At 45.8% G+C, this 19,828-nt stretch overlaps 1 protein-coding gene and 1 non-coding gene across 2 annotated transcripts; both read left to right on the top strand.

The window, feature by feature from the left end:
• The first annotated feature begins 6,685 nt into the window (after positions 1-6,685).
• TPT1 (tumor protein, translationally-controlled 1) lies at positions 6,686-10,417 on the top strand. Its single transcript, XM_056109693.1, has 6 exons — positions 6,686-6,876; positions 7,135-7,208; positions 7,854-8,044; positions 8,407-8,512; positions 9,236-9,352; positions 10,214-10,417. The coding sequence occupies exons 1-6, from the start codon at positions 6,849-6,851 to the stop codon at positions 10,214-10,216; spliced, it is 519 nt and encodes a 172-aa protein (XP_055965668.1). The 5' UTR covers positions 6,686-6,848; the 3' UTR covers positions 10,217-10,417.
• Positions 10,018-10,146, top strand: LOC130019516 (small nucleolar RNA SNORA31). Its single transcript, XR_008791836.1, has one exon. It is a non-coding gene; the product is annotated as a small nucleolar RNA SNORA31 (small nucleolar RNA).
• Positions 10,418-19,828: the final 9,411 nt, after the last annotated feature.

Below are 19,828 nucleotides of genomic sequence, written 5' to 3'. Positions count from 1 at the left end.
AGATAGTACAGTGGATAGAGCATTTGCCTTGCACAGCCGGGCCAGCCTGGGTTCAATCTTGGCACCCCATATGGTCTCCCGAGTCCACCAGGAGTGATCCCTAACACAGAGGCAGGAGTAAACCCTGAGCACCACTGGGTGTGTCCTCCCCCCAAAAATATTTAAATGCATATACATGTATGCATCACTGTCACTGTCCTCCCATTGTTCATCGATTTGCTCGAGCGGGCCTAGTAACGTCTCCATTGGAGACATTGTTGTTACTGTGTTTGGCATATCGAATACATCACGGGTGGCTTGCCAGGCTCTGCCGTGCGGGCGAGATACTCTCGGAGCTTGCCGGGCTCTCCGAGAGGGGTGGAGGAATCGAACTCGGGTCAGCCATGTTGGCTGCATGCAAGGCAAATGCCCTACCACTGTGCTATAGCTCCATATATAATAATAAAAAAAAAAAACTTGAATATTTTCCTGGTAGACCCAAGTGAAACTAAAAACCCAAGGGAAAATGGGGTGCTGGGGTTGCAGCTCCAGTACACTGGCAGACTCTGGTTTGAATACTACCAGGTGTGGACCCCCACAAAAAGTAGAGAGCAGCTGACAAGTAGCCTAATAATCTTTTATTAGGTTACATTTTGTTTTCTTGTTGTTACTGTTTTGGGCTACTCTCAAAGTAGTTCAGAGGCTTACCGTGGGACTGTGTTCCAGGGATCATGTGTTGGGGACCAAACCCCTGGAGCTCTGCATGCAAAGTATGTGCTAACCCCCTCTGAGCCATCTCCTGGCCCAAATTATTTTTTAAATTTTTTTTTTCTTTTTGGGTCACACCTGGCAATGCACAGAGGTTCCTCCTGGCTCTGCACTCAGGAATTACTCCTGGCGGTGCTCAGGGGACCATATGGGATGCTGGGAATAGAACCCAGGTTGGCTTGCATGCAAGGCAAATAACCTACCTGCTGTGATATCGCTCCAGCCCCTATCTTTTTTTTTTTAATCTAAAAAATGATTCAAGTAGTCCCAACTAAGGGTCTTTGTGGTTTTGTTTTGTTTTGGAGCGCACAACCAGTGGTGCTCAGAACTTACTCCTGGCTCTAAGCTCAGAGTTCACTCCTGCTGGGACTCAGGAGACCATATGTGCTGCCAGGAATCAAACTCAAGTTAGCCAAATGCTAAGCAAAAGCTTTAATCTCTGTACTATTTCTCTAGTCTTAACCAAGGATTTTTTTTTTCTTTTTGGGTATCACCCAGAAGTGCCTAAGAGTTACTTCTGGCTCTGCACTCAGGAATTACTCCTGGCGGTGTTTGGGGGACCATATGGGATGCTGGGAATCAAACCCAGGTTGGCCACGTGCAAGACAAATGCCCTACCAGCTGTACTATCGCTCCAGGCCCTTAACCAAGTGTTTTTAATTGTTTGCATTCATCAATCTCTTCTCTAGAGCAAACTTGAAATAAACCAGTGACCTATACTTAAGTTATGTGAGAGAGAGGATCTACTTCAGCAATAGAACATTTACCTTGCATGCATGAGACCCCAATTTTAATTCCTAATATTGTTAAAAGAGAAAAGAGAGAAAAAAAAGTCCTCTAATGGAGATGTTGCTTCAACACCAACTAGATTTTACTGAGCCCCTTTACATTTCAAATAAACATTGATTGAGGATAGCAACATGTCAGTGTTAGTCATCTGTGGTTTCTCTGCTGACTTTTAAGTGCTTTATAACACACACAGTTATTGATGTTACTATCATTTTTGATATAAGGGATCTAACCCAGAGCTTCAGGCGTGCCAAGTTTTGTACTCTACCACTGCAATATCTCTGTTCCCTAGAATTATGATCAGACTTAGTGTTTCAAAGGTTTTATATATATATATATATATGTATAGTGAAAAGAATTAAATAGAAAAAAATCTTTAATACTGGTTATTTTACAGTCACCAGAGAAATTGTATTAATTCCATTGCTTGGTCTCACTCAGACCTGGATACTGCACTGAACTGGCCTGGTACCCCGGCCAGTATTGGTTTTCTCCTGGTGTGCATACAGTTCCACAGAACATCAGCATCAGACAAGCCTAATTTGTGACAAAAAGATGAATTTACCCAACATGACTGTAAGAGTTTAAATCATCACCAATTCTTAGGACATTATTTTAAAAAATCATCACCATTAAAAAAAATTAGTAGGAGACGGGGCTCAGTGTTAGAGCACTTGCCTTGCCTGTGTGAGGCCCTGTGCTACTGGTACCACATAGTCCCTGGAGCACTGCTGGTATGACTCAAAGACCAAAAAAAAAAAAAATAGTAATAAAATCACTGGGTAAAACTACTTGCTTGTTGCCTAGAAATATATTTAGAGAGAAAATTGCCAAGTGATAGATTTCAAATCTTTTGGGGTGGGGTGGGGCAATAGCCTGGGGATGCCCTGAAGGTCTCATTGTTCCTGTGATTGAATCTGGGAACTTGTAGGTATGAGCTTCAGTTCTTTGAACCATCTCCCCAGTCCCTAGCCAATCATCTACTGATGGGTATTTTGGGTGCTTCCTTATTGTTGTGAGTAATGTCAAACACTGAGGACGGGAGGTGGGTCTAACGTTTTGTTTTAATGTTTTTGAATTCTTTGGATACTCAGAATCCCCAAAGTGGAACTGCTGGATTTGATTCTATTTTTTCTTCTGTCTCCGTTTTATTGTTTGGAGGACATAGCTATAGCTATGTCTGAGGGCGACTTCAACACTGTGCTATGAGTTGCTGGGACATAGCAAAAAAAGAAAACAAAAGTTCCCCACCTCATAAACCTTATATGACAGAACCTTGTGCTCTCCAAAAAAGTCACTAGGCATGGGTATGCAAATATAAAATTAACATTACAGGTAAATAAACATTCAATTCCATAGTCACATTAAGCATAGTTCAAATGCTCCATAGCCAGATCTGGCCAGTGGCACTAAAGATAAGAGAAGAACATGTCCAATATCACAGAAAGATCTGTTGTATAGCTTTACTTGAAAGAATTAGGGACCAGAGAAATAGCACAGCGAGTAGGGTGCTTGTCTTGCATACAGTGGACCCAGATTCAACAACCAGCATCTTATATGGTCCCCCCAAGCACTGCCAGGAGTGATTCCTTAAGTGCAAAGCCAGGAGTAACCCTTAAGTATCACAGGGTGTGGTCCCCAAACAAAACAAAACAACAAAATAAAGAATCTTGCCTTGAGATTTCACTAGAATAATGATTTATTAGCAAAGTCTGAAAAGTCCAGGTGAAAAAGCAACAAGGACTTATTAACATATCTGGAAATAAATGGGGTGGGTGTTTCAGATAATAAACAGAAATAGTCCAGCCAGACTGGTACTGTAATCCAAGCCCTGGTCTAATTCCTTACTAATCAAAACATATTCAACTTCACTACTTTTGTTTTAGCGTCATACCCAGAGGTACTCAGGGCTTAATCCAACTGTGTTAAGGGATCACTCCTAGTGGTGCTAGGGATTGAACCACAATTAGCAGTGTGCAAGGTCTAAACCCCTGTACTATCTCTTCAGTCCCAATTTAACTATTTTCTAGACATCTAATGAGCTAGGAAGTTTTCATCCTAGATTAATGGATTCTGGTTCTCAAATCAATTTCTAGCATGTCCGGTAAATATAAATCAATTTTCTGGAAGCTGATCTCACAGTGCGTAAAATAAATACCCTGAGACTGAGAATTAGAATCTTTTCTTTAAAATATGTAAGTATTACATAAATTAAAAATATATATATTTTTGGCTTTTGGGGTCAGGGCCAGGCAATGCTCAGGGGTTACTCCTGGCTCTGCCATCAAGAATTACACCATGCTATGCTCAGTGCTTGGGGGGTGGTGAGGATCAAAATGGGTGTGGTACACCTGGGTTGGTCAGAGAACAAGGGAAATGCCCTACCCTGCCCTACCCCAGTACTATTCTCTGGCCCCTGAGAATTAGAATCTTTGTACTGTGGGGACAACAGGAACTTCTTGCTGCAGACATTCTTCCTTAATACAAAACACTGGTTTTATTTACAGTGGCAATCAACCAGTAGCCTACAATTTTCTGTCTTCCCTACAGCTAGAGGGATTCATGTTCTTGACTAGTAAGAATTTTCTCCTTAGAAACACAGAGCTAGAGCCAGTACACGTGCTTGCTTCATACACAGCCACCTCTAGTTCAACCCACAGCACCACATATGGCCTCATGAGCACCCCCAGGAGTGATCCCTAAAAGCCAGGAGTAAGCCCTGAGCTATTGGGTACAATCTAAAACCCAAAAACAGAAACAGAAAAGAAACACAGCTAAAATGCACTGTGTCCTGCCTCTTCTCACTGACTGCAAATTAGATGTGATGGTTGGAGTTTCAGCATCAATTGTGGACCATAAGGATGGTGGACAGAAACGGAAAATCCAGAATCCCTGATGCCATAACCACCGTATCAGTCTGGAATTCATATGCTTACAATTATCATTAATTTTTTTTGTGAAAGTTTTGGGCCACGTCTTCTTTATTTTGCTTTAGGGCCGTACCAGACAGTATTCAGGGGATCATGTAGTGCCAAGAATAAAACCCAGAGTTTTTATCTTGGCACTGCATGTGCAAGGGAAATGTGAATAAAACCCTCACATGTGCAAGGGAAATGTGAATAAAACCCTCACATGTGCAAGGGAAATGCTTTACCACTGAACCAATCCTCAGGTCTCTTTATTTGCTCGTTTTTCTTTTTTTGCCACACACTGGTGCTCAGAGATTACTCTTGGAGCAAACACGTTGCAGGGATCCAACCACAGTGACAGTTACAAGGCAAGTGCCTTTATGCCTGTCCTTTCCCTCCAATCCTATGTCATTGTCTTTTCTAACTCACAAATACTTTGTTTCTATGAAAGCGAGAGAGGGGAAATCCCTAAGGTCACAGACTAAAAACAGATGAAGACAAGGTTTTTAACCGAGGGTACTTTGGGGGGTGGGGGGAGCATGAGATTTGGGCCACACCCGGAGATCCTCAAGGGTTGACTCCTGGCTCTGCACTCAAGAATCCACACCCAGTAGCTCTTGTCTATTCTTGGTTTGGTGAAGCGATGGATCTGCCCTGCCCTACCCAGACCCTGCAAGTCATGAGCTCTGCCTCTTCAGCCCTTGAAAATGTTCTCAACTAGCTGTAAAATAGGAAAAGGAGGCTCTGATACCTGAGGGTATTATAAGAGGTGTGTAGGACTACTATTTCTGAATCCTCTGAAAACGTCAATACACTGTGAACTGCCTGAGAAAATGATTAGTTCTAGCCACGTTTTCCAGAAATCGTCAAGCGGTCCTTTCTAGGCCAGCTGTGAGAAGATGCTCACCTGTTTTTTTTTTTTTTTACATCCGCTTCATTTTATTTTTAGCTTCCTTCCCGTCTCCCTGCGTCCTCTGGGGGTAGAGAGCAGCCCATATTCCATATTCCCTAAGAGAGCTCCAGGTTCTATTCGGTTCTCACTCCCCTAGCATTTCAATTTCCTTCAGTGCCCTGCTCTTTTAGAAGCGTGGCTTTCAACTTAGCCGAACGCTTCATTAGTGTCTCGTGTACGGGGGGAGGGGAAATCGTTCCTAATTGCCTGATTCTTTGGTTTATTTCAACTACAATTATAAGGAGGAGGCTGTGTAACTGGGACAATCATTGCAACCCCACCCCCAGCCCCGCGCTAGGGACAAGGCAAGAGCACAAAAAAAGTCTCTCTAGAATGGAACAAGCGCTTGGGTTTCCAAGGCGCCTACCTGCACCTTTGCCTTAAACCAAAGAGGTGACTTTTACGCCGTTTTGGTTTTGTTTTTTGGTACTAGAGACGAAAATCCCAGTAACAACTGAGCAGGTGGGAAGCGCCGCCCCCCCCTCCCCCTCCCGGTCCTTTATATTTAACTCCAGCTCCAGGGACACAATCTCAGCTGCACTAAAAAAAAAAAAAAAAAAAAAAAAAAAAAAGACAACCAGGTCTTCCCCGACCCCCCACCCCCAAAACAAAGGGCACGACAGGAGGCCAGGTGCCAAGGAGGAGGCGGCGCTTTCACGGCCGTCGCCCTCCCGCACCCGCAGGCTGACGCAGACGGGGCGGGAGGGGCTGGCAAGGCGACGCTGTCCGTCCTCCCCACCTCGGCGGGTCGCCCTCCGCCTGGCTCCGCGCGGCCCCGCAACAACACCGTCCCTCAAAACTCCGTGAGGGGCAGCTCCGGCTCCGTGGCCGTCAGGCTCCTCGAAGCCCTCGCACAGCTCAGGAGACGGCAAAAAATAAATAAATAAATAAATAAAAAAGGCCCGTGCCCTAGCGCCCAGGGTCCCCGAGCGCGGCCACGCCGGGTCGCCCGGAAAGCCGACAGCTGTGCTGCCCGGAAGGGGCGGGGCGAGGCGCGGGGGGCGGTGCCTGAGAGGACGAGGCAGGGCGGGAGCCGCGCCCGCGCCCCTCAGGCCTGCCGGGCGCGGCCCCTGCTGCCCCTCACCTCGACACGCCCGCCCGCCCCCCCCCCCCCCCGCCGCGGCCGAGGCGCCCCGGCTTTGTGTGTGTGTCCCGGGGGCCGAGTGCCCGGATGTGGCCCTCCTTGCCCCCCCCCCCGGGGCGCCCGCCGAGGCCCCGCCCCCCGCGCCGCTCTGCGTGCCACGTCACCGCTGGCGGCGCTTCCGGAGGCGCCGCGGCCGCTGACGTAGGGGGACGTGCCCTCTATATGAGGTTGGGGAGCGGCTGAGTCGGCCTTTTCCGCCCGCTCCCCCCTCCCCCCGAGCGCCGCTCCGGCTGCACCGCGCTCGCCCCGCGCTCCGCGCTCCTGCCCAGCCAGCGCCGCCGCCGCCGCCCGCCCGCTCGCCGCCATCATGATCATCTACCGGGACCTCATCAGCCGTGAGTGGCCCCTGTTGCCGCCGTTCCGCGCACAGAGGGCGGGCGCCACGGCCCTCGGCCGCGGCTGTCGGGGTGGGGGGGAGGCCAGGCGCTCGCTCTCGCTCCGGGCGGCTGCCGGGTCGTGGCGGGCCGGGCCCCCGGGCCCCGCTGGGAGGAGGAGGAGGAGGAGGAGGAGGAGGAGGAGGGCGCGAGCCGCCCCGGGCAGGGCAGGGCGCGCGCTCACGGGCCGCCGTGTCTCCCCCCCCTCCCCCCGCGCAGATGATGAGATGTTCTCCGACATCTACAAGATCCGGGAGATCGCGGACGGGCTGTGCCTGGAGGTGGAGGGGAAGGTGAGTCGTCGGCCGCGCGCCGGCCGGGTTGGCTCGAGTTGCCGCCGCTTCCTTCCCCGCGTCCTCCCCCGCCCCCGCCCCCACCTCCCCGCCCGCGCTTGTGCAATCCTCCGCGCTGCCTCCTGGCGGAGGGGACGCCGCGCTCTTTCCGGGCCTGGGTTTTTCTAGAAAAGTGGAGGCGGAGCTGAGAGCCTGCAAATAGGGCCGCCGGGCTCCCCGTCCTCCTCCTCCTCCTCCTTCCTTGCGGTGCGGGCTGAGTGGCGGGAGCCCCGCACACGCCTTGCGACGTTCTATTTTGCCTCCTTAGCAACCGGGGCAACCCCCCCCTCCCTCCCCACCCACCCCGCACCCAGCTTCCACCCGGCTTGTCAAAGACCCCGCTTTCCCGTGCGATTTGCAGAATGCTTGTTTGTAATGGCAGGGTCTTCAGTTTTCCTCCTGAGAAGGGTGCGTTTTGTGTGTGTGTGTGTGTGTGTGTGTGTGTTTCTTTTTAATTTCCGACAAGACTAAAGAAGGAATCTACATCCGGTGGGAGGACGGTGCGATCATGAAAACTTGGTGGATTAGAAAAGTTAGGGGGGCGCTGATGCCCCGCATGGGTTTGGCAGCTCAATTTTTTCCTCCCCCTTCTTCCCCTGGCCGCAGATGGTCAGTCGGACAGAGGGTAGCATTGATGACTCGCTCATTGGTGGAAATGCCTCCGCCGAAGGCCCCGAGGGCGAAGGGACCGAAAGCACAGTGATCACCGGTGTGGACATCGTCATGAACCATCACTTGCAGGAAACCAGCTTCACCAAGGAAGCCTACAAGAAGTACATCAAAGATTACATGAAGTCGTAAGTGACCGCCGGCTGGGCCTAGCTGGTGTCTGGAAGCTCTGGGTCGGGATCCGCTCGGGACCACCTAGGAGTTCTTCAGCGGCAGGTTCACTTGGAAGGGTCCTGGCTTTTGTACTGACCGGGCAGTTACCCGGCCAGGTGCTTGCTGTTGTGTGCGTTGATGCAGGTAGACTGGAGCTTTGACTGTCATTCAGATGGGTACTTCAGTCCACATGCAATTCAAAAATTGTGAGCTGAGCTAGTCCATTTCTTGATGGAACCAGGGGCCCTAGCCTTTTGTTTGTTTGTTTGTTTTGTGTTCACTTGTTGGAATTAATTTCCACTAAGTGCAGTGCTTTAACCTGTTGATGTTGTTTTAGAATTAAAGGCAAACTCGAAGAACAGAGACCAGAGAGAGTAAAACCTTTTATGACTGGGGCAGCTGAACAAATCAAGCACATCCTTGCTAATTTCAAAAACTACCAGGTAAAGACTTCAGATTATTTGGGTCAGAAGTACGGTATAGATGAGAAGTGGCTTGAAGGTTCTTTGTGATTTGTTTGCTGTGTGTGGAAAGCATAATGCTTTATAGTAGATGGGGCTTCAGGAGCTCAGGCTGTGAAAGTCTTTTGTGACTCTAAGCAGAACTTGTTTTCAGAGTCTGAATTTCCTCTCTGCTGGCTTCCCAGGTGACACTTAAGTTCTTACCCTCTTGAACTGCTAGTTATACTTTCCTGCTCCCTAGTTGGAGTGATTCATTGCTGCTGAGGTGATGTCAATTCAGGGAAGCCCTTAAAAACCACAACCATGCTTTGGGGGGGGGCATACCTCACACTGCTCTGGGACTGTTGGGAAAAGTGACAGTTGCTCCCCATGTTGATTGAGGGGGGGACCATGTGATGCAAGAGATCAAATCTGGGTCAACAAGACAAATGCCATGCTTTTGATGTGCTTTCATTGGCAGTCTTATTTCCTTTGCTTGATTAAAAAGCAGACTTGCGGGATTTGGGGTTAGATATGTTAGGGTAAAAGTTTCCAGAAAGCCTGAAGGTGCTCCTGAATTGTACTATACTATTAGTGGCTTTGCACAGAACAAATGAAATAAATGTTTGATTGGTGAACATTTCTCTTAGTAGCAGGGTTTGGTGGGGATATTTGTTTGACAATGACATCCTTAATCAAATTCTGGGTAATTGTTTGCTTCCTCAGTTCTTTATTGGTGAGAACATGAATCCTGATGGTATGGTTGCTCTGCTGGACTACCGTGAGGATGGTGTGACCCCGTATATGATTTTCTTTAAAGATGGTTTAGAAATGGAAAAATGTGTAAGTATAAGGATGTGGGTGGAAAATGGAGAGACCTTCCTTGAGTGTTCTTGTTTCTTTTACTGCAGTTGGGGAGGGGTGTCTAGAGAGACTTGTGTTTATCTTGGAAAAGCTTAGAATTAAGATGGGTTACCACCAAATACCTTCATGGGCCAGGTGTGCTGCTCAGCAGTAGAGCACTTGTTTGCGATGTGTGAGGCCCTGGGTTTGATCACTGGCTCTGCAAAAGAGAAGGCTTTCTATGCCTGGCATTGAAAAGCACAGCTTGTGCAGGAAAAACAGCCTGTGTTAGCGCCTTCCTTGTAAAAAGACCTGTTGAAATCAAACTTTGGATTCATACTCTGCCACACGAGTGTCAAAACTAGTTTACTCACGGTTGACAATTAGAATTGACACCACTTTTAGGAAATTAAAAGCGTTCTATGCAGGGAACTACTTGGAGGTAGTAGAGGCATTTATTGTCCCAACTTGCAAAGGCCTCACACAAATTAGGAGCGAGATAAAACTTGGGGCTAGTCAAAGTAAGGTGAGGCAGTACAGATGATTAATCCAGGGATTATCTGTCTTGAAGTTTCAGTTGTAGAACACAGTGTTCAAATGAGGCTTTGCACAGAATGAGCCTCTTTTGGAAAATACACCTCCTTACCTTTGATTTTAGGCTGATTCTGCATCCACTGATAGACCTTGAACAAGTTGCTGTTGTTCATTTGGTTTGCACTAGGATGCAAAAGAAAATAATCCCAGCGCTTTCTGTCTGCCTCTGTGGCAGCCAGATTGAATAGGGGAGAACATTGCAGTCAGGTACACCTCAGTGCTTTTGTACACAAAAAAGTATTGATTCCTCTTTCCTTGTTTTTACAGTAACAGATTTGGCAGTTACATCGGATCTATCACCTGTCATCATAACCAGCTGCTGCTTTTCATCTACACAACACCAGGACAGACAACAGGGACTGATGTCATCTTGAGCTCTTCATTTATTTTGACCTTGATTTATTTGGAGTGGAGGCATTGTTTTTAAGAAAAACATGTAGGTTGTCTTAAAATAAAAATCACTTAAATTCATTTGAGAGACTGGCTCTTAGTTTAATGCCTATTTAAATTCCATTCTGTAATAGTGCTCCTGGAGAAAGCTAGAGCCTGGGTGTAGACCACTAAAAAGCATAAGACTGTCTCCTGATTAACTTCAGACTACTTCTGGGACTGGAATATCAAAAAACAAGAATCGAAAGTCTTTAATTGAGTTGGGGAAGACCATGGTGTAACAGTGCCAACACTTGGAAGTGGATTCATTACATTCTGATTACCTACAAATGGAAGTAGTTACCTTTGGAAGAGATTTCCTAAAGAATAAAGTGAGACTAATACAGTTGGAAGCAAAGTATTGTCTGAGCTTATTTACCGGAAATCAAGTAGAAGCGAGTTCTAGAGAAGCCTAGACATCTGGAGTATTTATGCTGAGCAGCCTGAAAAGGGACTGGCAAACTGGCCTGTTGTGCTGCCACCTGTTTTTGTATGACTCCAAGGTGGTGGTGGTATTTTAATGTGGGAGAAAATCAAAAAGATGGAATATGAAAAATTGCTGTGAGAGTTTAAATGTGGGTGTTGTTCAATCCACACTCAATTCACTATGGACTGACTTAACTCTGACCCTTCAAGAGCTCAGTGTGACAACTCAGGGCAGTGACTGCTAAAAAGCTGTGGGCCTTCCAGGGAAGATGCCTCTATTTTAGCTGATGGGCAGAGGAAAGGATTTCTGTGTATGGGAATGTGTGACAGTGCATCAACTGCAGTTTTTTATCAGCAGTTGCTTATCTAGCAGTTTCCATTACAGAGACAAGGAAAAACGTGTTTTCTCACACTTTCTGCCTGATTGTAGCAGCCCATATTGATTGGGGGGGAAAAACTAAAACGTGTGCAACTCAGACTAAGTAGTAAGCCTGTTCTGTTCCTGAGAAGAATATAAAATTTTTTAGTTTTAAGGACGTTGGAGTAATTTACCTGGTTGTACTTGATGAAAGCTAGAGTTAAGGCTAATTTAAAGAAATGAAGGATTTGCTACTTAATTTTATTTTTGGTATATGACTCCTACAGTGCCCTGTTTGACTCTAGATTGGTCATGACCCCTAGTGGTGGATGGAAGTAAACCCAAATATTAGAAAACTTGGTTACTGAGTTTTATGAGGATTCTTAACTAGGCAATGGGTGGATGGTTATACTTAAGCCTGTCTGGCAGGGGCACTTGACAACCAGGGTTGTCTCCACCTAGGCTACTAGGTGTGTGTGTTCTACAGCTATCTTCCTAAGTCCCCTAGGCTATTTTTAGGCATACTGATAAGCAAACACTGGAATACACCAGTGGGCAATATACTGAGCATGTAAACTGATACCCCAGCTATCCCAAAAGAGGAAACAGTTCAAGTGCTTTATATAGGGAAGAACATCATTGTCTAGAAATGCTTTTTTGGAGGCACTAGAGGCTGGGAGGGAAAATACCTAACTCAGTAGTACTTGGAGTTGCCAGGGCACTGATGCTCAAAAGCCCTTCCAGCTATCTCAGCCTTAACAGTAGCGTTTTTTGGGGTCTTATTCTCAAGTGTCAAGAACTAGACAGGTCATGGCAGGTAAGGGACTTTCCTTGCATGCAGCCGACTTGGGTTTGATCCCTAGCATCCCATATGGTTCCCCAAGCATTGCCAGGAGTGTTCCCTGAGCACAGGAGTGATCACTGAGCATTGCTGGGTGTGTCCCAAACAGATTTGGAATTAGGTTATCAAAAGTTCAAAGTTATTTCTTGTTTACGCAGGATTTGTGTCTCCCTGTGTCTTAGGGTTGGGGACACATACTATTGTTGGGCTGTTCTAGCTCTGTTAAATGATCCTTGGGGCTGATAGTACAGCAGGTAAGGCATTTTGCACGTGACCTGTTATAGCACTGCTGGGGGGGACTCCTGAGTGAACAGTAGTTTTGAGCATTATCAGGTGGTGGCGCCCAACCAAAAAAAAGGGTCAGCTTATGCAGGGCTTGCTTCCTGTTGTTTTGACCTCTCGGGTCTTTTTAGAGCGCTAGGTTTTATTAATTGGAGAAAGGGTATAGTGTTTGGAACCAAAAGTGGTTGCCATTATGCTGGACCTGAGATGGAAATTGAGATCATGCAAGAGGGTCTGCACACACAGTTGCACCATCTAACCCAAAGGTTATGTTTTAGCTGCTGGTTGGGTAAAGCAGAAGTATGTTTACATGAGATGATGGTCACTTAGCCTAGGCAGGTAATTATGAAGGGAGTTAGAAAAGACACCAGAACTAATGGTGATGCCACACATTTGTCATGAACATCTGGGAGAATTGTTGGGACAGACAGAATGGGTTTTAGATTAAATTTAAGGAGGTGTAGGGGGCAGGCTCGAACGAGCCTCACCCATGAGTGAATCTGCTGTATAATCATTCTAAATCTTAGAATTCTTGGAGCGTGCAGCTGCAAATGTGGCCACACAATCGTGCCTACTCTATACCACTGATGTTCCAAGAGTAGCACATACAAGGGCTCCAGGATGAAATACAGCAATCTTCACACTTTCCTCTAAGGAAACTTTATTGGACCATTTTTAGCGGATTATTTTAGCAATACAAAATTGTTTCGGTTCTGCTTTGGGGGGCATGGTTTGGGATTTGGGGAACATTCAAAATGTGGTGGTGGGGAGGTGCAATGGTGGTGGGACTGGTTGTGCTTGATGAAATTATTAATGAATAATTTGAATATTAATGAATTACTGTGAACAACTATAAAAAATTTTTTTTAAAGGAGGTGTAGGGGAAATAAGGATCTCAAACCCAGGGCGTCTGAAAGGTCTTTCTAGTTCAAGTGAATTGGGTAGATATTTGGCTGTAGGAGCATGGAGAGGTCCAAACTGGGGATAGTAAGATTTCAAAATTGAGAAAACAGCAGGTGAGATTATCTAGAGAATGAGGACTGAGTTCCCCAGTCAGCATGAGGACTCAACAAGCAGGAGTTCTAAGAAGGAGCTGTTCCTGAAATAGGGGAGGCAGGGGATCAGCCTCTTGGGGGATAAGAGGACAAACTGTTTCAGGAACAAGGAAGCAATCAACAAGGCTGCCTGTTGGCAACTAGTCAAAACAAGGACTTAGGATGTAAATTTAGCAACTGGAATAGAGAAGAAAGCCCAATTAAAATGGGCTTAACAGGGCTGGAGCAATAGTACAACTGGTAGTACAATAGTACAACTCTGTCTTGCATGTGGCCAAACCAGGTTCTATCTCCAATACCATATATGGACCCCAATATCATATATGGGCCCCACAAGGATTGATCCCTAAGTAAGCCATGAGCACTAGCAGGAGTGACCCCCAAACCAAACTCAACACAGCATGTTTCCTGTGAAAAAATGTTAATCACAATCTTTAACAGCATCTGCTTTAACAACAGGTGTGTGGGCCAGAGCAATAGCACAGTGGGTAGGGCCTTACACGCGGCTGACCTGCGTTCGATCCCCAGCATCCCATATGGTCCCCTGAGCACCACCAGGAGTAATTCCTGAGTGAAGAGCCAGGAGTAAGCCAGGTGTGGCCCCAAAACAAAACAATCGAGCATGAATAAAAACCACAGGTATGTAAGTGTCTTATTTGAATCTTCAGACATTTTTCATACAACCTAATTAAATCTCTAGTAAGCTATAAGGAGAGAGTTGGGGTGTACGCTCTGTGTGTGGGAGCCCCAGATTGGATCCCAGCACCATGTGGTTCCCTGAATTCTGCCAGGTGGGTGAGAAACAAAAAGGCACTAAAGAATGCTGCATTGATGTAAATTCAGCCTGCTAAGCCATGGGGTAACTGAAACCTATATTGGTGACAACATTTATGGTAAAATGGCAAGAGCCACAAGCCACCGTCTTGAAAAATCTTGGTAAAACTCCCCATTGCTGAAGTTCTGAGCAGACATGGGTGTGCACGGTGCTGGACCACTTGGCTGACTGCCGAAGTGAAATTAGGAGAATTTAGCAGACATCACATCTTAGATCAGCAGTTTACACGAACAGGTCTCTGCTTTACACCTGGTCATTCTGTAGTGAAAGAGGAACTGAACACCATGGTGAGCTCCGCATATTCCTGCAAAAAGATTTAGCTTTGTGCCAACTGGCATAGAAGGTCCATAAAGACCCAAGTGCCTGGCTTGATGCTTCTAGATCTGTCAGGACAATGAACTATACCTGGGAAATAATTTATTCTACAATTAAATTACAGGAAAGTTTCAGTTTATCTTTTTTTTTTTTTGCTTTTTTTGGGTTACACCCGGCGATGCACAGGGGTTACTCCTGGCTCATGCACTCAGAAATTACTCCTGGCGGTGCTCGGGGGACCATATGGGATGCTGGGAATCGAACCCGGGTCAGCCATGTGCAAGGCAAACACCCTACCCACTGTGCTATCGCTCCAGCCCCTAAATTTATGTCTTGAAACCCCAGAAATAATAATTTGTGTTTATGTGCTTGGCTTCATAATGGGCTAGCAGTGGGAAATTTACAGTTTCTCCAGCTCCTGGATCAGGGGAACCTTAAATAAGTTGGTTTTCAGCGTCAGAGAGATAGTAGAGGGATTTAAAATGCTTGCTTTGTATCTTACCAACCCTGGTCTGAATCTCCACACATGGTCCCCTAGGTACTGGCAAGGGGTCACTCCTGAACCCTGTTGAATGTTATCTTCTCTCTACCCAAATAAATATCGTGATTTTCACAGGAGTGAGAAAAGTACAATTCAGTGAGGAAAACGAGCCTAGTAGAAGTTTCTAAAACAATTGTTTGTTCAGTGGTGCCTTTAGTTATTCAATCTCCACTCCAAACATGTGTCATCCACATTCTTTTATATGTAAAATCTTTTCTAAGCTTCAAGGTAGCTCTGGTTTGGAGAAAAGTGGTGCAGCTGCATGGAGGAACCACACACACAAATCAAGATATCGGGTGACTCAAGGGCTCCTCGAGGGAAGACATAGCAAATCTCTGGGCCAGAGCACATTTTAAATAACGATACTGTAGAAGTTTCTAGACAATCAGTGCCCAGTTTCTAAGATTTCTGAGAACTAGACTTTGGTGTAACACTCATTATCTAGTTCTATGCTTAGTTCTCTTTAATAGATAATTCCAAGTCGAAGCGCCACTTGGACATAGCTTCATGTAGAACTTGATCATTTTCTAAACAGTAGAAAGTTGGTCTTTTGTGACTATTCCAAACAACTACACTGTATTAGAGCACAATATTTTTTGATGTCTCCCTCCAGAGCTGCTAATTTGTCACGTAAGTCAAATACCTCGAAGAGGAACCCAAAAGGAGAGAGAGAGAACAAAAGGGAATGCCCTGCTACAGAGGCAGGGTGGGATGGGGGGTATGGGGGGTGGGAGGGATCCTGGGACCCATGGTGGTGGAGGATGGGTGCTGGTGGAGGGATGGGTACTTGATCATTATATAACTGAAACCCAAGCACAAAAATTTGTAAGTCTATAACTGTACCTCATGGTGTTTCACTAATAAATAAATAAATTAATTAATTAATTAAAAAATATTCAAAGAGGAGACAGGATCTGGCAAAGGAAAGTGAGACTTTGTACATAAAAAAACAAACAAAAACCTCTTGGCACATCATTGGGGTAGAATAAAGGATGTCAAGGGATGGCAAGTACAAAACTGGAAGCGGAGGAAACCCACTTCCTGATGAAGCACGGTTTCCTTGCTCTTGCCAGTGCCCAGTCCTCCCTGAGCCCCCACAGAGTTAACCTGGGCAAACTCCATGTTCACGGATTCTGAGTGTAACTTGGTGATGGCCATAACGCCAACAGGATGGCGAATACTCATTGCTGGCATCTATTAAAGGCACAGTGACTAAGCTTTTGAAAATTGGTTACATGTGCAACCTGTTCTGCTTTGTTCCACAGAGGGGGGCGGAGGGCTGGGTGTGAATGTGAGCAGAAGTGATTTTTGCTTAGTTACTAAGCTTTATGGTTATGGGATGAGTTGTGCAAAGTTCTGACTTTTTGGCTATTCCTCTCCATATACTAAATGTTTTCCCTCCATCCCTCCCTCCTCTCTCCCCCCCCCCCCCCAGGATGTTGGAACTTCCACCATCACGTGATTCCAAGAATCCAAACAATGGCTGCCTACAGCAAGGCAGTGCCTTAAGCCCTTTACTATCTCTTCAGCCCCAGAATGTTTTCTTTTAACCTCTCATCGTGGATCTGAAATCCCAGCTCCTCTCATCCAATTTTTTTTCTTTTTGGGTCACACCTGGCGATGCACAGGGGTTATTCCTGACTCTGCACTCAGGAATTACCCCTGGCGGTGCTCAGGGGACCATATAAAATGCTGGGAATCGAATCTGGGTTGGCTGCATGCAAGGCAAACACCCTACCCCCTGTGCTCTAATCCCTCAATCACTTAGTCTTATTCTTCAGCTCATCACACCACTATTCTGCAGGTTCCTTCCCATTCTGGGGTGCACACAGCGCCAAGTCTCAGGTACACAATCTGTCAGTGGCTCTGCATCTAACATCTTGAAGTTCCTTTTGAAAGGATCTCCCCATTTTTATTTTTCACTGGCGCTCACAAATTATGTAGCCAGTCACAAATGCATGCCTGGGTGGGTTGGTGGTAGTGCATATCTATTAGAGGTGGTGATTGGCACGTGGAGCAAGGTACAGCAATCAAGAGAAGCTGGGGCTGGAGAAATAATTACAAGTTAAGGTGTTTGCCTTGCAGCCCTGGTTCAATTCCCAGGACTGCATATACTTAACTCCTAGCTTTGTGCTCAGGGATCACTCCTGGTAAGGTTCAGGGGACCATATGTAGTGCCAGGAATCGAACCCAGGTTGTCTGTGTACAAGACAAGAACCCTACCCTCTGTACCAATAGTTTTGCTATACAATAGTTTTGCTCCATAAGAGAGGAATCTTAAAAGTCAATGAGCATTGGCTTGCTCTATCAAGCCCATGTTCTCTTTTGAACATGTGTTCCTCTGTTTCTCCTCACATCTTTCTAAGTACACTTGTTTTAATAAAAACTCTTGCTTCACTGGAAAACAACAACAACAACAAAGTCAGTGAGTGTGAGAGACAATTTTAAATTATGTTGTAAAGCTGTAGTAATCAAAACAGTGTGGTATTGAAGTAAGGACAGATTCTCAGACTAATGGAATAGAATTGAAAGTCTAGAGATAGATCCATAGGTAAATGGACAGTTTATTGTTGTTTGTTTTGTTTTGGGGTCACATCCAGTGATGCTCAGGGGTTACTTCTGGGTCTGAATTCAGTAATTACTCCTGGCGGTGCTCAGGGGATCAAATGGGGTGCCAGAGATTGAACCCGGGTTGGTCACATGCAAGGCCTCCGGATAGTTCTTTGACAAAGGAGCACAAAGTATGAAGTGGAGAAAGAAAAGCCTCTTCAACAAATGGTCCTGGAAAAACTGTTCAGTCACATACAAAAAAAAAAAGTCAGATCACTTTCTAATACCATATACCAAAATCAAATCAAAATGCATTAAATAGCTTAATTATCAGACTGCAATATAAAATTATATTGAGGAAAACATAAGTAGAATTCTTCATGACAGTGAATCTAGAGACATCTTCAATGATTCAATGCCATTGGTCAAGTAAATGAAAGCAAAATAAACAAATGGGACTATATCAAATTTAGAAGTTGCTGCACCACGAAAGAAATGATTGCCAGAATGAAAAGTCACCCCATAGACTGGGGAAAAATATTTGTCCACCATTCGTCTGACAAAAGATTAACATTCAAGAAATATAAGGCACTGGTAGAACTTCAGAAGAAAAAAAACAACAACAATCCTATCAAAGAAAGGGGTGAACACAAAAGGAGAGAGAGAACAGAGGGGAATGCCCTGCCACAGAGACAGGGTGGGATGGGGGTGATGGGGGGGTGGGAGGGATACTGGGATCCGTGGTGGTGGGAAATGGGCACTGGTGGAGGGATGGGTATTTGATCATTGTATAATTGAAACCCAAGCACAAAAATGTGTAAAAATTTAAAAAAAAAATTAAAAAAAAAAGTCGTGGTGGGACTGAAGGGAAAAAAAAAGAAAGGGGTGAACAGATGAATAGAAACTTCCTCAAAGAAGAGGTACAGATGGACAAAAGGTATATGAAAAAAATGCTCTGCATCATTTAGGAAATGCAAATCAAGACAAAATGGGAGATTACCTCACACCACAGACACTGACACACACCACAAAGAACAAAAGCAAACACTGTGGGTGGGGATGTGGGGAAAGGCACCCCATCCACTGCTGGTGGGAATAACAGTCTTTTTGTAAAACTAAAAGGACACTTATCCAAAACCTAGGAATCAACACCCACATGATCCAGTAATTCCACTTCTTGGCCCAAAAGCTTTCTTTAGGTAAGACTTTTGCACCTGTATGTTCACTGCAGAACAATGAATGCAGAAGAGATGACTGGGCAAAGAAACTGTGGTATAAACACCCAACGGAATATTTCAGGGCTATCAGAAAAGATGAAATCATGCAATTTGCTGCAACATGAATGGATTTGGAAATTATTATGCTGAGTGAAATCAGAAGGAAACAGAGAGTGAGAAACCTCAGTATCTCAGCAGATATTGTGAAATCTCCTTCATACGCGGTACATAAAGAAACATAGCAAGGAAAGAGCAAATACCCAAAGGCGAGAGGAACTGAGAACTGGTCTTTAAGAGGAATCTTACCATTTGCCATAAGGGTGATGGGGGGAGGGAATCACTGGGATAATGGTGGAGGAAACTGAAAGTCTGGTGTATTGGAACATTTTATGCATGAAACCCTGCCATTATCGATATTGTAAATCATGGTGCCTAAAATAAAATTCTAAAAAAGAATAAAATGCAATGACTTTTTTTTTTTTTTAATGTCAGTGATCTGGGATGGATGGTGCATGGTAAAGTATCTGCTTTCCAAGAGGGAGGCCTTAGTCGCTTGGTGCAGCCCACACGTACCCAGCATGCTCCCAGCTCTGCTGTCTGGGACCCCCAGCACCATAATCATGTGTAATCTCTGGCACACAGCTGGGTACGTGCAAACTGCAAAATGAAAGTGTGCGATCCCCTGCTGGCACAGCAAGCGAAGATGCGAAAGCACCGGAGGCAGCCGATCCCCTGCAGCCAGCACTTGTATGGGCCCCTCAACTAATGTGCAACCCCCGCGAGCAGCATGAGCAGATGTGTGACCCCAGTCATCACAACCAGTGTGTGGGCTCCACACCGAGTGTGTGTGTCACGCCCTGTGATCGCAGCAACAGCAGCAGCCAAAGGGAAGGGGAACAAAAGTCAGTATGAGATTCCCATTGAGCAGTGCTCAGGCACTGCTCCTATCTCCTTGTCCCCTGCAGGTACCCTCGATGCCCCGCAGATGTCCAGGTGTGGCTCGGCCACATTTCCCGCATGCTATGTTAATGCA

This window comes from Sorex fumeus, unplaced genomic scaffold (assembly GCF_029834395.1).
Source record: "Sorex fumeus unplaced genomic scaffold, SorFum_2.1 ptg000008l, whole genome shotgun sequence".
NCBI classification, from domain to species: domain Eukaryota; kingdom Metazoa; phylum Chordata; class Mammalia; order Eulipotyphla; family Soricidae; genus Sorex; species Sorex fumeus.
The sequence above is the reverse complement of the archived record's forward strand: the minus strand, read 5'-3'. Positions and strand labels throughout refer to the sequence as shown.

Coding starts and splice junctions, on each gene's coding strand:
- TPT1 (XM_056109693.1), top strand. CDS start 6,849: ATGATCATCTACCGGGACCTCATCAGCC. Junction 8,045..8,406: donor ATCAAAGATTACATGAAGTC/GTAAGTGACCGC, acceptor ATGTTGTTTTAG/AATTAAAGGCAAACTCGAAG. Junction 8,513..9,235: donor CTAATTTCAAAAACTACCAG/GTAAAGACTTCA, acceptor TTGCTTCCTCAG/TTCTTTATTGGTGAGAACAT.